This window comes from Panthera uncia, chromosome X (genome assembly GCF_023721935.1).
Source record: "Panthera uncia isolate 11264 chromosome X, Puncia_PCG_1.0, whole genome shotgun sequence".
Classification (NCBI taxonomy): Eukaryota; Metazoa; Chordata; class Mammalia; order Carnivora; family Felidae; genus Panthera; species Panthera uncia.
This window is the reverse complement of record NC_064817.1, coordinates 55,161,398-55,177,331: the sequence shown is the minus strand read 5'-3', so window position 1 is coordinate 55,177,331 and position 15,934 is coordinate 55,161,398. Positions and strand designations below refer to the sequence as shown.

The 15,934-nt window shown below is 39.8% G+C and overlaps 1 protein-coding gene across 4 annotated transcripts in view; it reads right to left on the bottom strand.

Moving 5' to 3' along the window:
• The window catches only part of TAF1 (TATA-box binding protein associated factor 1), an 82,846-nt gene that overhangs the window by 38,644 nt on the left and 28,268 nt on the right, over positions 1-15,934 (bottom strand). For all 4 annotated transcript variants that reach the window (XM_049643929.1, XM_049643930.1, XM_049643932.1 and 1 more), the window contains exons 25-32: positions 15,565-15,776; positions 12,259-12,367; positions 11,939-12,037; positions 11,469-11,646; positions 5,030-5,097; positions 3,619-3,741; positions 2,753-2,845; positions 2,586-2,670 (exon numbers count right to left, since the gene is read on the bottom strand). In XM_049643929.1, coding sequence (XP_049499886.1) covers positions 2,586-2,670; positions 2,753-2,845; positions 3,619-3,741; positions 5,030-5,097; positions 11,469-11,646; positions 11,939-12,037; positions 12,259-12,367; positions 15,565-15,776 — 967 coding nt within the window. The remainder of the gene's footprint in view (positions 1-2,585; positions 2,671-2,752; positions 2,846-3,618; positions 3,742-5,029; positions 5,098-11,468; positions 11,647-11,938; positions 12,038-12,258; positions 12,368-15,564; positions 15,777-15,934) is intronic.

The window sequence follows — 15,934 nt, the reverse complement described above, 5'->3', positions numbered from 1 at the left end:
TATGGCTGATGAGCTTTAAGTGTTTTTAGAAGACAATAATGGAGAGATAACTAACCTGACAAAGGGCATTTCCACTCCGATTTCCAATGAGCACAAGGAAGAAAGTTGATTCTTTTAAACCAACCCAGATGGAACAAAAATGGAAGGATCCTCTCCTACCACTTCGCTTAATGATATATATACAGGTTCTGGTCAAGTATAGCTCTCTGAACTCACCCTGTTCTCTCATTCCTCCCTGGTATTGAACATTCTCTTCTCTATGCCCATTTTCTCATCTCTCTGGTTGTCCCTTCCTTCGACCTCCTGCCTTCAGTTCTCTGTCCCTCCTATCTAGCAAATGTACAGCCACACTAGTTAGGCTGCTGAATACTGCTGCAGCAAAGTCACACAGTCATGTAGATTTTTCAGTTCAAACCTCAGTATGCTAGGTAATTCTCTCAAATGCCCTTAGCTTCCTCTTCTTTTTTGCTTAAGGAGGTATAGGAGATCATCATTTCACTGCTTAATTCTTCAGTGTCTTTCCATTTAAGGTAAAGTAAAATCTCTTTAGGGGCACCTCGGTGGCTCAGTCGGTTAAGCATATGACTCTTGGTTTCGGCTCAGGTCATGATCTCACAGTTTGTGAGTTCAAGCCCTACATCTGGCTCTGTGCTGGCAACATGGAGCCTGCTTGGGATTCTCTCTCTGTCCTTCTCTCTCTGCCCCTCCCCTGCTCTGTCTCTCAAAAATAAATAAAAACTTAAAAAAATTTCTTACGTGTGACATGGCACACATAAGGCTAAGATTTGATTCCTAGAGACTTCTACATAAAACCAGTCATTCACCAACATGCACAGGTGACTGCAACCCCAACAACTTGTCTCTTTTTTTTTTTTTTTTTTAATTTTTTTTCAACGTTTTTTATTTTTATTTTTGGGACAGAGAGAGACAGAGCATGAACGGGGGAGGGGCAGAGAGAGAGAGGGAGACACAGAATCGGAAACAGGCTCCAGGCTCCGAGCCATCAGCCCAGAGCCTGACGCGGGGCTCGAACTCACGGACCGCGAGATCGTGACCTGGCTGAAGTCGGACGCTTAACCGACTGCGCCACCCAGGCGCCCCTCCAACAACTTGTCTCTTAAGCCCGTAATATAATTTCAGGCCTCTGTGTCTTTACATACTACTGTTCTCTGCCTGGAATGTTTTCTCCTCCACATTCTTTGCCTAGTGAACTCTACTGATCCTTTAGAAATCAGCTTAAGAAAACTCTTTTCCAGAAAGTTTCCTCTAATCATACTCTTGGTGTAGATATCCTGTCTGTGTCCCTTTGGCACTCTGTGCATACATCTAGCATAATATTTAGCTTCTATAAATTTTCTTTTTTGTTGCCCCAACTAAACTCTAATCAATGTGGAGGCAGGAATCATACCTAAGTTGATTTTATATTTGTGGCATCTATCAGTGCCAGCACATATTAGGTGCTTAATCAATGTTTACTTAACAAGCAAGTCATTTGAAAATCTTTATTAGCTTACCTATGAAGCCTTTTCTAACCCTTAGGCAAAAGTGTTCGTTTTTCTCCTCTAGTGTGCTTTGTACTCTTTCTTTTTTTTTTTTTTCAACGTTTTTTATTTATTTTTGGGACAGAGAGAAACAGAGCATGAACAGGGGAGGGGCAGAGAGAGAGGGAGACACAGAATCGGAAACAGGCTCCAGGCTCCAAGCCATCAGCCCAGAGCCTGACGCGGGGCTCGAACTCACGGACCGCGAGATCGTGACCTGGCTGAAGTCGGACGCTTAACCGACTGCGCCACCCAGGCGCCCCTGTACTCTTTCTAATACAGACCTCGTCGAGCTGCATTTTAACAGTCTCCATCACTTGGATTGTCTTTCCTACCAGATTAAGTAGTCAGCACAGAAGTAAGTGACTAGCGGGCTCCCGGGTGGCTCAGTTGGTTGAGCGTCCAACTTCAGCTCAGGTCACCATCTTGAAGTTTGTGGGTTTGAGCCCTGCGTTGGGCTCTGTGCTGACAGCTCGGAGCCTGGCGCCTGATTCAGATTCTGCGTTTCCCTCTCTCTCTGCCCCTCCCCCATTTGCAGTCTGTCTCTCTCTCAAAAATAAATAAATGTTAAAAAAATTAATAAAGAAAAAGAAGTAACTAGCTTGACATATATTATCAGGTCATGTACTGACCAAAAACTCTATGCTCTAAGGAAGCTCACTATGGCCTCCAGTCACACATTTCCTTAAGCTCCATCTAAGGGCCTGGGGCATAGGTGAATTTTCCTATCTCTTGGAAAGCAGTGATGGCTCAAAGCCCAAAGTAATTATCCTTTTAATTTTTATTCTCTTCTCATGTTTCTGTGCTTTCCAAAGTTTAAAAATAAATGTACCTTGCTTTTTCATCATTAAAAGTTATTAGCAGACTTTATAAAATACATTGAAATATGTGCCTGCTTAAAAAAAAAAGGAGAGTAAGTCAGTTGACTAAGTCTATCACTGTTCAAGGCTAATTAATTGTTCATACAATTAAATTTTAATAATGCTAACTAAAACTGGATGGATAGATAGATGGAAAAAAATTTAAAAAAGGACAAATACCCACCATTATACTTAACACTGTTGGCCAGAATAAGGTTGACATCATCGAGAAAGCTTTCCCGACTCTGGTACTTATGCTTGGAGATATTCTGTGATTAAAAGAACCAGGGACTCAGATTCATGTACAAAGTTACTTGATTCCAAAAACACATTTTAGATCAAATCACTCACCTTACGTATAGTCTCTAAATCCATTGGACTGACAATCACTTTGTAATAATCTGGAACAAACTTCTTATTAACTGGGTGATGAAATGGCCAAGACTAGAAAACACAAAGCATAAGAAATGAAATGGAAACCATTCTTTATACCAGAGACTCTCAACCTTCATTGGGTCACACATATGCCTAATGCTCCAACAAAAGCTATGAACCACTTTTTCCAGAAAGACACACATTCACACAAAACTCCGTATATAATTTAAGGGGTTCTTGGATTCCTTTAAGGATTACTATGCCCTGATAGTGTAAGAACTTTTGTTCTATACTCACAGTTAAAACTTCTTATTCCCTACTCCCCTCCAGAAGTTTTACAGCATTAACACATATATAACATGTGCCCATAACACAAAAGGAGATTGAGTTCAGAACTCCTAAGGGAGAATCATTACCAAATGATTCTCATACAGTCAACGTGGTAGCCCTGCCATAAAGTTGCAAAAGACAAAACAAACAAACAAACACAAGACAATAAACAGTGGATAATTAATAATCTGTCATTTGTCAAGAAGCACCTTTCAATTCAAAGACTCCCATTAGCTGGCATCCTGATTTCTCTCCAGGGCTATTTGGGAGCTTTCAAATACTTAATGTCAGCAACAGGAAGAGAAAATCTCTCTATAGCTGCAGATTCCTGGCCTCTGATTTTAATGATAAAGCACTCATACAGCAAAAAGGTCAGTTTTTTAAATTATACGCCAGTTTGAATTTATAAACACTACCTTGCAGACTCCCCAACATACATAAACATGCACATCCTCCTGTCCCTTCCCTTCTCCTGTACTATCTTCACAATATTTAGCACAGAGACCACTTACATCTGGAACTGCCATCATCTTCTGGGTGACAATGTTATCCAGAATGAAAGAAAATGCCACTTGGTCATCATCATCCAGCAAGGGGTTGATAGCTTTCTCTAAACGAGCCAATTTGTCTTCTTTCTGATATGAAACAAAGCAAAGGAAAAACAGGTTTCCTTGAGGTATAATCACCACAGAAAATTATGGATAATTTATGGTTCAGTCGCCTATTGCCCTTGCCCAAAAAAGCCTAACTTTATTTATTTACTTATTTATTTATTTAATATAATTTATTGTCAAACTGGCTTCCATACAACACCCAGTGTTCATCCCAACAGGTGCCCTCCTCAATGCCCATCACCCACTTTCTCCTCCCCCCACCCCCCATCAACCCTCATTTTGTTCTCTGTATTTAAGAGTCTCTTATGGTTTGCCTCCCTCCCTCTCTGTTTGTAACTATTTTTTTTCCCTTCTCTTCCCTGATGGTCTTCTGTTAAGTTTCTCAAAAAGTCTAACTTTAAACTGTCCAGTTCAATTCCAGGCAGAAATTTCAGATAAGAGAAATGATATTCTACTAAGAGGATCAAAAGGGATGTACCAATCGATCCTTTAGGTATTCTATCGTCTATTCTTGTAGATTACCAAAATATACATCCCTGGGAATTGATAGCTTAGTTCCCACAACAAAAACACCTTCACCAAGTTAGGTTTTACTATCACACTGTTTTTGCTGTAAAACTGTTGCTGAAAACACTGGACATATTGCTGATTAGTGACTTTTACGTAAAGGGAGCTAATCCAATAAATCCATTTCAGACTATACTGGGAATAAGTTTGTGTTCCAATTGCTCCACATCCTCATCAACACTTATTACTGTCAGTTTTTTAAATTATTTTTAAATTTGCATTTTCCCAATGATCAATCAATTTGGGAATCTTTCCGTGTTTATCAGCCATCTGATTATCCTCTTTTATGAAATGTCTACTTCAGTATTAACATCATAATCATACTTCCATTTTTGTCAGCTTATAAAGGTACCATTTGGGGGGGTAAAAAAATGGAATATAGATAATCTGTTAAAAATTAAAGGTCCTCTCTGCCAAAACACAGTCTCTTAGCTCTGACTTCTTGGGAATTTACTTTCCTTGGCCCTTTCTAAAGTTATGTGGGTTCTAGATTTCAATCCTAGCTATACTACTTAATAACCATAATGCCCAGGGCAAGTAATTTCCTTCTATGGATCTCAGTTTCTCCATCTACAAAAAAAGGGATTATACGATTTCTAACGTCCCTTCTTCTCTAACATACTAAAGATCTACTACTTTCACATTTCTCTACTCTTCCTTCTATTACATTCCCTCCTTCCTCAACCCTGCTTACTAGCCACCTTCAAATTCCACTGCTTTTCTCTCATTTTAAGTATCTTACCTCTTTGAGTTTTTCATCACAGAGATCCAGCATGGATTGAGAGATCTGAGTCAATGAGTGCTTCGGACCTAAATGTATAGAGTAACAATAAGAGATGAGACCATTAAAAATGGGAGGTGAGAGGTGCCAATACCACTCGAGACTTTTAACACATTTACTTAAAACACCTAATATGTGCCAGGCACCAGCCTAGCTACTAGGTTATACAGATATACCAGTCTTATCGCCATTTTTTCAGCGCTAACACATGGCAGATACACAGCATGGATGAATAAACTAATTTTAACTTCCTTATTAACATATATCCAACAGCACTATTATTGATACCACTGCCTTTAATACCTTGAAAATGATACAGTGGATTGGCATGATAATTTGTTTAAGGATGGCTGAGGAGATCAATGTATGATTTACAATCTTTCCATACTTAGCATATAAAATTTGTGATTGTAATTTTTGTTTACAGAACTCATGGTTTGTGATGTCCTCCCAACATATGGCTAATCCAAAGCCTTTGTCATTAAAGACTCTCCATCCCATCTGAGACTATTTAGCTTCCCTGAAATCCATAACAAGAGCTTCAGAAAATCCTTGAACTATTTCTTCCACTCCCCACTTATGGCTTCCCTGATTCAAGCTCGTTATAGAGACAGTCAAGAATTCATCTAGAATTCTACTCACATTATTCATCTAGAATAATTCGGACTGCTTCAAGTATCCTTTGCTGGATGATCTTCCTCTGTCTATTCTTTTATGTAAGTGTTCCTCCACAGACCCCAAACCTCAACTCTAGTCTCAATTAATTTAGCATTCATTTGTTTATTCATCCAACAAATGATTAATGATGGTGTGTGATGTGGTCAGTGATGGGAATGAAGGGAAAATAAGACACAGTTCCTACCTTAGTTCTTGGGTCAAATGACATAAAAATAAATAATTGCCAAGACAGAGTACGAGTGCTTGAAGTATCTATGCATGAAATGATAAAACATCTGGAAATACAGACTAAATAAACAGGGATCGGCCATATGAGAGTAATTGTTGAACTAGATGAATAGGTGTGCTGAGGTTTATTCTCTCTCTACTTCTGTATACTTCTGTGTATATGTACATGTATACCTACAGAGAGAAATAGAAACCTGAGCATAAGTGCAAACAGAGAAATACACTGGTGCTACGAAATATGGTAGGGTTGCATATGAGATGTGTTGTAAGTTGTTTTACAATTAAATCTGCATACTGGGAAGCAGGGAAGGCTTGCTGTGACTGACATGAGTCCTGTCATTAATGAAGAGTAGAGGTCCATCAGATAGACAACAGGGTAGACAGACATTCCAGAGAGAAGAAAAAGTGTACAAAAGTATAAAGTAAGCAAATTAATAGAAACATGAAGCAACACAGTTCACAAGAACCACAAGTAGTTTGGTACAACTGCAATACAGGTATGTGTGGAGGAGAAATAGGAAATGGAACTTGGAAGGGGCCATATTATAGAGGTCTCATAGGCGATAGAAAGACACTAAGGATTTTATACTGGAAAATAATTTTTCAAATTTGTGTTTTAGAAAAAAATACCCTTATCAATAATGTGAAGAACTGGGGTGCCTGGGTGGCTCAGTAGGTTGAGCAGCCGACTCTTGACTTCAGTTCAGGTCATGACCTCACAATCTGTGAGATGGAGCCCTGTGTCCAGTTCTGCATGGACAGCACAGAGCCTGCTTGAGATTCTCTCTGCTTCTCTCTCCACCCTTTACCTGTTTGCTTTCCCTCTCTCAAACATTTAAAAAAACAGCATGAAAAATTAAGACAAGCAACAAAAGGAAAGTCTGGAAGCTGTTGCAAAGGGTTGAATAAGAAATGACAAGGGCTTCAACTGAGATAGGAGTAACAGAGACTGAAAGGAAGGGGATGTATTCCAGCAAACCATCGAGGATACAATTTATAGGATTTAGTGATCTAGGAGTGTGGGGAAGAGAGGGTAGAACCAACAATGACCATCATTTCTAGATTGTACAACTAGAAGGATGGTAATATCAACGAACACTGGGTATTATACATAGGGGATGAATCACGAGAATCTACTCCTGAAATCATTATTGCACTATATGCTAACTTGGATGTAAATTAAAAATAAACTTTAAGAAAGGATGGTAATATCATCAATCTAAATAAAGCAATCGGATAAAGAGTTGCCAGTAGCGCACTGAAAAATGGACATGTCTGGCAGGCAACTGGAAAATGAGTATGGAACTCAGAAGAGAGGTATGGGCTGGAGACAGTGATATCAGTGGATATATGGTGGTTGAAGTCATGGGAATGAAAAAGATGGGAAGTAATTAGAGAAAATACTCCTGGAAAAGAGAGAAGAGAGTATCAAGGAGCAACAAGTGACCAATAGTGCCAAATACACTAAAGTTCAAGAAAGATTTCTAAGCACATGCAAAGATGCTTAACATCAAAGACAAAGACTGTGTGATCTCACTTTATGCGTAGAATCTTGAAAATACTCATAGGGGTGCCTGGGTGGCTCAGTTGGTTAAGTGTCCAACTCTTGATTTCGGTTCAGGTCATGATCTCACGGTTTTGTGAGTTCGAGCCCCATGTCTGGCTTTGTGCTGACGTGCAGTGCAGAGCCTGCTTGGAATTCTCTGTCTCCCTCTCTCTCTGCCCCTCCCCCACTTGTGCTGTCTCTGTCTCTCTCAAAAAATACATAAATAAGCTTAAAAAATTTTTAAAAACTCATAAAAAAGAAATGAGACTTGTGGCTACCAGAGGCAGGGGGTAGAGGATAGGGACATTGGAGGAAGGTAGTCCAAAGGTACAAAGTTCCCATCGTAAGAGAAATAAGCACTAGGGATGTAATGTACAGCATGACGACTACTTGGCAGTTAACGCTGCTGTATGATATACAGTAAAACTGTTGAGAGTTAATCCTAAGAGTTTTCATCACAAGGAAGAAATTTTTTTTTTTGCTTTTTACTGTATCTATATGAGATGACAGATGCTTACTAAACTTACTGCAGTAAACCTTTCACACTACATTAAGTCAAACCATTATGCCATACACCTTAAACTTACACAGTGCTATATGTCAATTCTATCTCAGTAAAACGGGGGGGAAGATGTTCAATGTCATTAGTCATTATGGAGATATGGATCAAAACCACAATACCACTTCACATTCACCAAGATGGCTAGAATAAAAAACATGAATAATAACAAGTGGTGACAAGGATGTGCAGAAATCATAACCCTTACACACTGCTGACGGGGTTATAAAATGCTGCAGTTGCTCTGGAAAACTATTTGATTGTTTCTCAGAAAGTTTTTTTTTTTAAAGCTTATTTTGAGAGAGAGAGAACATGTGAGCGGGAGAGTGACAGAGAGAGAGGGCTGTCAGCACGTGCTGTCAGCACGGAGCCTAGTGTGGGGCTCGATCTCATGAACCATGAGATCATGACCTGAGCCGGAATCAAGCATTGGACACTCTGACTGAGCCACCCAGGTGCCCCAAGTTTTTTTTAAACTTTTTTTTTTTTTAAGAGAAAGAGCTCACAAGTGGGGTGGGGGAGAAGGGCAGAAAGGGAGGGAGACGGAGACGGAGAGGGAGAAAGAGAGAGAATCTCAAGCAGCCTCCACACTCAGAATGAAGCCCAACATGGGGCTCGATCCCACATCCCTGGGATCATGACCTGAGCAGAAATCAAGTCAGATGCTCAACCAACTGAGCCACCCAGGCGCCCCATCAAAAAGTTAAACATAGAGCTTCCATGTGTTACCAGCAATTCAACTCCTAGATATATATCTAGGAGAAATGAAAACAAATGTGTACACAAAAGCTTGTACACAAATGTTCACAGCAGCTTTTGTACTAATCAGAAAGTATAAATAATGCAAATGTCTACAAACTGATGAACAAATTTTTAAAATGGGGTATATCTATACAATGGAATATTAGGTGATGATAAAAAGGGATGAAGTACTGATACATGCTACCATGTGGGTAAGACATATTAAAACTGATCCCTTTAAATGCGTGAATTGGGAGCTCCTGAGTAGCTCAGTTGATTAAGCATCTGACTTTGGCTCAGGTCATAATCTCACGGTTTATGAGTTCGACCCCTGCATCGGGCTCTCGGCTGTTTGGCTCAGAGCCTACTTCAGATCCTCTGTCCCCCTCCCTCTCTGCCCCTCTCCCCACTCACACGCATGTTCTCTCAAAAATAAGTAAATATTTAAAAATAAATAAATAAGTAAATGCATAGATTGTATAGTACGTGAATTATGTCTCTATAAAGTTGTTTAAGTAAACAGGCATTTCTGGAATGTGGCCACTTGATCCAGCAATTGGGAGGTTACTGGTACTTCTGTGGAAGGCAACTTCAGGGTTGTAAGGTGTGAACAGGAAGTGAATAAATAGAGAAGAGTATATGAAACATAGTGGTTAAAAGCATAGGCTCTGGGGCGCCTAGGTGGCTCAGTTGGTTAAGCATCCGACTCTTGGTTTCAGCTCAGGTCACGGCCTCACTGTTCATGAGATTGAGCCCCACATTGGGCTCTGTGCTGACAGCGCAGAGCCTACTTGGGATTCTTTCTCTCCCTTGCACTCTGCCCCTTCCTCTCTCTCTCTCTCTCTCTCTCTAATAAATAAATAACCTTAAAAAAAAAAGAGCATAGGCTCTGGAGTTAGATATACCTGGATTCACATCTCTGCCACTTTTTAGCAGTGTGACCACCTTAGTGAAGTTATTTAAACACTACAGGCTTATCTTATCTGTTTATCCATAAAAATAAGGATTATAATAGTACCCATTTCAGATTTCTTAAGGTGAAATAAAACGATGCAAGTTAAATACTTGGAGCCACTGGTAATACTGCTACTATTACGATTATCAGCAACAGGTTTGAGGAAGAAAGAGAATTGAGCTGGGGGGGAGGAATGTAAGGCTATGAAAAAATCTTTACTTCTAATTTTTTTACTAACATCTCCACCTAAATGACCCACAGGTACTTCAGCTCTGTATTTTCAAAGTCGACTCTTACACCTTTCCATTCCTGTTTCAATTTGATTTTTCTTTTCTTTTTTTTTAGAGAGAGATAGACAGAGTGAGGGAGAGGGACAGAGAGGGAGAGAGAGAATCTTAAGCAGGCTCCATGCTCAATGTAGAGCCCAACACAGGGCTCGATCCCACAACCCTAGGATCATGACCCAAGCAGAGATCGAGAGTCGAACATTGAACCGACTGAGCCACCCCCAATTTGACTGTCTTTAAGTATTTATCCTTATAATTTGAATGACAGTTGGGCCTAACCAATGTATTCTTCCCTTGTGCGTGTCCAGCACTCTGCCAGAGAATATAAAGATGAATAGGACATAGTCTCTCCAGGAGGTCACAAAGTGGTGGGAGATTAGGATATATAAATAACTGTATACAACATAGTAAGACTCATAAAAGTTGATTTAATTGTGCTGGGGAGCACGGAGGATCAAAAAATGGTATTTTGGGCAGTCTGCATAAGTCTCCATGAAGAGATGATATGAATTGGTCTGGAAAATATGAATGGAAATTTATCACCAAAAGGGAAGAAAGGGCATTCCAGACAGGGCACAGACTGTGCAAGAGGCATGAAGAAATGACAACAGGATATTTAGTGAAATGTGGCAGGAATCTCTAGTAGGTGTGGGAGCCAGGCATTGGACAAGAGACTAGATAAACGGGTCAGGCCTGCTTATGAAAGGTCACAGAATCTAGGTACTTCTATTGTCCCATGTTTACAGATGACAATACTGAGAAGGCTGTGAGAGGCTGTCTAGGGCAACTTGTCTAAGAACTTGTCTAAGGTTAACTTAATTAGTAAGTGGCAGAGCCATGACTCATTCTCTGGCTGTACTCTTAATCCCCACGCTTATATACATGAATCTGTGCTCAAGGATCCAACTGGAGACCAGAAACCTTTATCTCCCTTATATGCAGAAACTGTACTGTTTTCCCTCTTTTAAGACTCAGAGAGCAGATTTCTTTCTCCTTCCCTTTCCAGCTTTTGAGCAAAGTGAACATATAATAGCCCCTATTAACAAATCTGTAGATCAAATCAAAGACTCACAACAAACACAGTCACAGGGACACACACTGCAGATTCCATCCACACTGTCTCTCCTTTCCACTTAATTAGGCCCACTTCTTCCTGCCACTAATCTCCATGCAATTGTTTCATTTCAAAAGATAGACTCCAAATTCTCCAGAGGATATACTCAAAAGTGGGACTAAAAAGAAGCAATAATAAATGACAAAAAATGTGCACTAATTTTCTTGACCCCAAGATGCATAATACACTGTAGATCCTTTCAGTCAGTCCAAGCTAGTCTGAATTTAGGACTAGTAAGGTGACTAGGTCACTGAAAGGTGACCTTTGCAGTCAAAGAACAGGTGATTCTTACCATTGTAGGTTGCACTGTTTTTCACAATTAGCTCCAAATGTTCTCTGAACTCTTCCCGAGATGGGTAGAGGCGTTTACGTACATTTTCACGGAGTGTCTGTAAATCCATTGGTCGAGTGATGATTTTGTAGTAGTCCTTTACAACCTTTGCATTGACTGGAGTGTGAAAAGGGTAGGTCTGTGCCAACAAGAAATAGCATTATCTGTGAGCAAAAGAGCACTTGCCAGAGCCAATTCCTGAAGACTCACATTTTACCTGTCTACCTCGCCATCAACTCTCAAAGAAATCTTTCTAGATGAAGCAGGTAGGTGTCTGTTTCCTCTACTAAACTATTAAAAAAACCAAAAAAACTACATCTGAAAGAATTAGAGGAGTTCCTGGCCTGTACTCTACTGTCCTCTATCTGAAATCACAGACACAACAAAGAGCCTTACCATTCCTACTGTAGACATGAATGCAATGAACTCACATTTGGAAGATCTCTCATGTCATTGATGATAGACTCCAAGATGGATGACAATGTCACCATTGGGTCTGTCCGGCGTCGGTGGATGGACTTATGAGGTCTCTAAGGAGAAACGAGAAATCAGAGTGCTCCATTAGGTAAGAAAAACAAAAAAAAATAGTACTTTCTGGTTACAGCCTACAAATCTTGTAATGAACAGTATGCATAATTTTCAGGGCAAGGCCAAAGGGAGAATCCAAGACTGTGCCAGAGCCATGGGTTAGAGGGCTGGAGGAATCAATGAGAATCCCGTCTGGTCAGAAGGCAGCAATGCAGATACTCACATTTAAGTAGTCACAGTGAACAGTGGTTCCAACTCGCCGTTTCTTCTTGGGAGGAAGTTGCTGTTTGGGGAACTTGAGAACCAGAGATTTTCTGCGAACCTCATCTGCACTGTAATCAATAACACTTTCGTAGCATTAAGTCCGTATCTCTAGTCCCCAGAAAAAAACCAACTACAATGAAGAAGTCCAAAGTACCTGAGCATGAGCCAGGGGAAGAAAAAGCCAAACCAAAGGCCAGATATCCACATTCTAAGGCTCAGATCAGGCAAGGCCTCATATGATCTCCAAATAATAAAGAACTAGGCAAGCCACAACTTCACCTCAGTTTCCTATTTGGAAGATAAGGGAACTGGGATAAAGGAATTTCAAGAATCCTTCCAGCTCCAACATTCTACTTTAGGGTTCAAGGGCTAGGAAGCTGAACTTACTTACAATGGAAACAAGGAAGAAATTAAAATTTGGTTTGAAATAAAAATGAGTTTGAGTTTCCCTCAATCATTAAAAGACCATCCACCTTCTTCCTTTCCGTCGCACAGAATCAAGAGGCTACATTTTCCTTTTCTAATGTGCTTCAAAACATACTATTACAGATACTGATAAATTAAACCAAGAATGGAAAAGAGTCCCGAACTTAATAGGAGTGATTTATAATATTGTACATCTGAAATTTACGTTATATACCAATTTTACCTCAATAAGAAAAAGAACAAATGAATATAACTATGTATCAAATTGATTAGTGGCATATAGCCTAAGGACAACAAACCAGAGCAAACACCTTGAATCTACTTTAAAGTTTTGTTGTTAGTGGTACTGGTATTGTAATTCTCAGACTATTTTGTACATAACAGATGTACAGACAGAGCAAATGATTCAACATCTTGATGCCAGGAACCAGAGAAAGGATACAAATATGAATGGGGGAATAAGAGGAAGACTCTGTAGATATAATTTGAATTGGAGGTTTTGATATGAAGGTTTTGATATGTGACTTGCAATATATATTTATTTCCTAGTTCCGTCCACTAAAAGCCTAGAAGCAAGGACATCTCAGTGGCAATGAGCATACTTAACACCTAAATCATGGTTCTAAATACCATTCCCCAATAAAAGGAACCAGGGCTCTTTGAAGAAATGGCTGTTTCTAGGTCTTGAACAGGGAAATTTCAAGGACAGCCTAGAACATTTTGTGTTGGAAAGGAAATAAGTTCTCACAAGGACACAGGATCTGGCTTTAAGAGGTCAAATTTGAGACAATATGGGGATCAATTAAAATAGTGTTAATACAATGGAGTACTATGTGGCAATGAGAAAGAATGAAATATGGCCCTTTGTAGCAACGTGGATGGAACTGGAGAGTGTGACGCTAAGTGAAATAAGCCATACAGAGAAAGACAGATACCATATGTCTTCACTCTTATGTGGATCCTGAGAAACTTAACAGAAACCCATGGGGGAAGGGAAGGGAAGGGAAAAAAAAAGAGGTTAGAGTGGATGAGAGACAAAGCATAAGAGACTCTTAAAAACTGAGAACAAACTGAGGGTTGATGGGGGGTGGGAGGGAGAGGAGGGTAGGTGATGGGTATTAAAGAGGGCATCTTTTGGGATGAGCACTGGGTGTTATATGGAAACCAATTTGACAATAAATTTCATACATTAAAAAATAAATAAATACCATAAAATAGTGTTAATAAATTATATTACATTAAGTTTACAAAAGGAAGAATTTCAGAATCCGTAGTAATACTCAAACAAAAAGGAAAAAAGAGCTCTTCTTTATAGAATGCCAGTTAATGTAGAAAGAATGCTATAATTAGAAAAACCATGGTTTTGCAACCCTCAATGTAATAACTGAGTTAGGCAGTGATCATCAACGGATGCTACACTACGGAGAGAAAGATTGTTAGGGAACAGGATATTCACCCACGTGCTAATTACAAAGGGAAAAACATACCTTTATTATAAGAGAGTTCTAGGGACCACCACTTAAACAAAATGATCAAAATAGTGAGAAAGCCTGACATTATATGCTTCTTGATGTGGTGTAGTAAGTACATATTATCACCTATGTAGTAATCTTGCCAAAGACATTTAATCCAAATGTAATCAATGAGAAAACAGACAAATCCAGAATATGGGATATCTTAGGAGACAACTGGCCTGGACTCTTCAAAAATTTCAATGCCATGGAAACCAAAATAGGCAGAGAACAGTTCTAGATTAAGAAGTATTCAAAATACTTAATGTTTGAACTGGGATTGGATCCTAAACTGGAGGTGGGGCAGGCCAAAAGGACACTAAGACAACCAGAGAAATTTAAATAAGAACCAAATATTAGATACTACTGACCCAATGTTATTTTTCTTAGGTGTAATGGTATGTCATGTCCTTAGTCTTAGACAATGTGTGGTATTTATGAGTGAAACAGCAAGATGCCTGCAACTTATTTCCAAAGAGTTCAGCAAAAAAAAGTTTTAGATACATAAAAATGAAACAAACATGACAAACATTAACTGTAACTTTAGAGGAATGATACACTCTATTATTCTTTCAACTTTTCTTTAGGTTTGCAAGTTTCTAACTAAAAAGTCAGGGGGAAAATGTTTTTAATTTAAAAACTTCTCCACTTGATTATCTGTTACATTCTCTGAGAGCAAGAGACAGGTAGGGATAACATAGTTTATGTCTCCTTAATCTTTCTGGGTGGTCCATTATGAGAACACTGAGATTAGGAGGGGCGCCTCGGTGGCTCAGTCAGTTAAGCATCTGACTTTGGCTCAGGTGGTGATCCCGCAGTTTGTGGGTTCGAGCCCTGCATCAGGCTCTGTGCTGACAGCTCAGAGCCCAGAGCCCACTTCGCATTCTGCGTCTCCCTCTCTCTCTGCCCCTCCCCTGCTTGTACTCTGTCTCTCTTTCAAAAATAAATAAACATTAAAAAAAAGAACACTGAGATTAAGGACTACAAATATAGTGAGTGCCTGGAAGTACTCTATGCCAGGCACTGTACTACATGCTTATATAACCTCTCATTTTACCTTCACAACTACGCTGGTAAAGGTGGTTTTATTTCGTAAATAAGGAAGTGGAGACTCAGTAAGTTAGGTAGCATGCCCCAAGGCAAGCAGGAGAGCCTAAAGAGTGCTTTATGACAAAAGACCATAATTTTCATTACTGGAAACAATCACTGAGGAAAATCCATCAAAACACCTATGCCCTCAGTTCCACTTCAGAGGACCCATCATATCAACCCCTGCCCCCCTTCAACCTCCGACAGATCTCTCCACAGAGCTTTCTGTGTGCTCTTACCTCTCAATCAGCTGTTTCCCCAAGACGATCTTGGTCCCTTCAACCTTGATAAGTTCTTCATTATCATTATGAATGACGGTCTTTTCCAGCTCCTCCTCCTGCTCCTCTGTCATGGCAACAGGGTTGGAGGGTGGAGCATTTGTTTGATAGTAGAGGGGGCAGAATTTGTTTGTCCTCATGTGCCCAATGGCACCACAAGCCCCACACTTCAGCTGCAAAAGGGAAAGTATCAGCGTGTCAGAGGTGAACAGGCCACATGAGATTCGCTTTACAAGATACATAGAAGGCAGGAGAGAAACAAAGGCAGGTGCAGAACTCCTGTTGTAACAGAACTGTTCTACACCTTTTAACCAGAAGCCACTAGATAAAA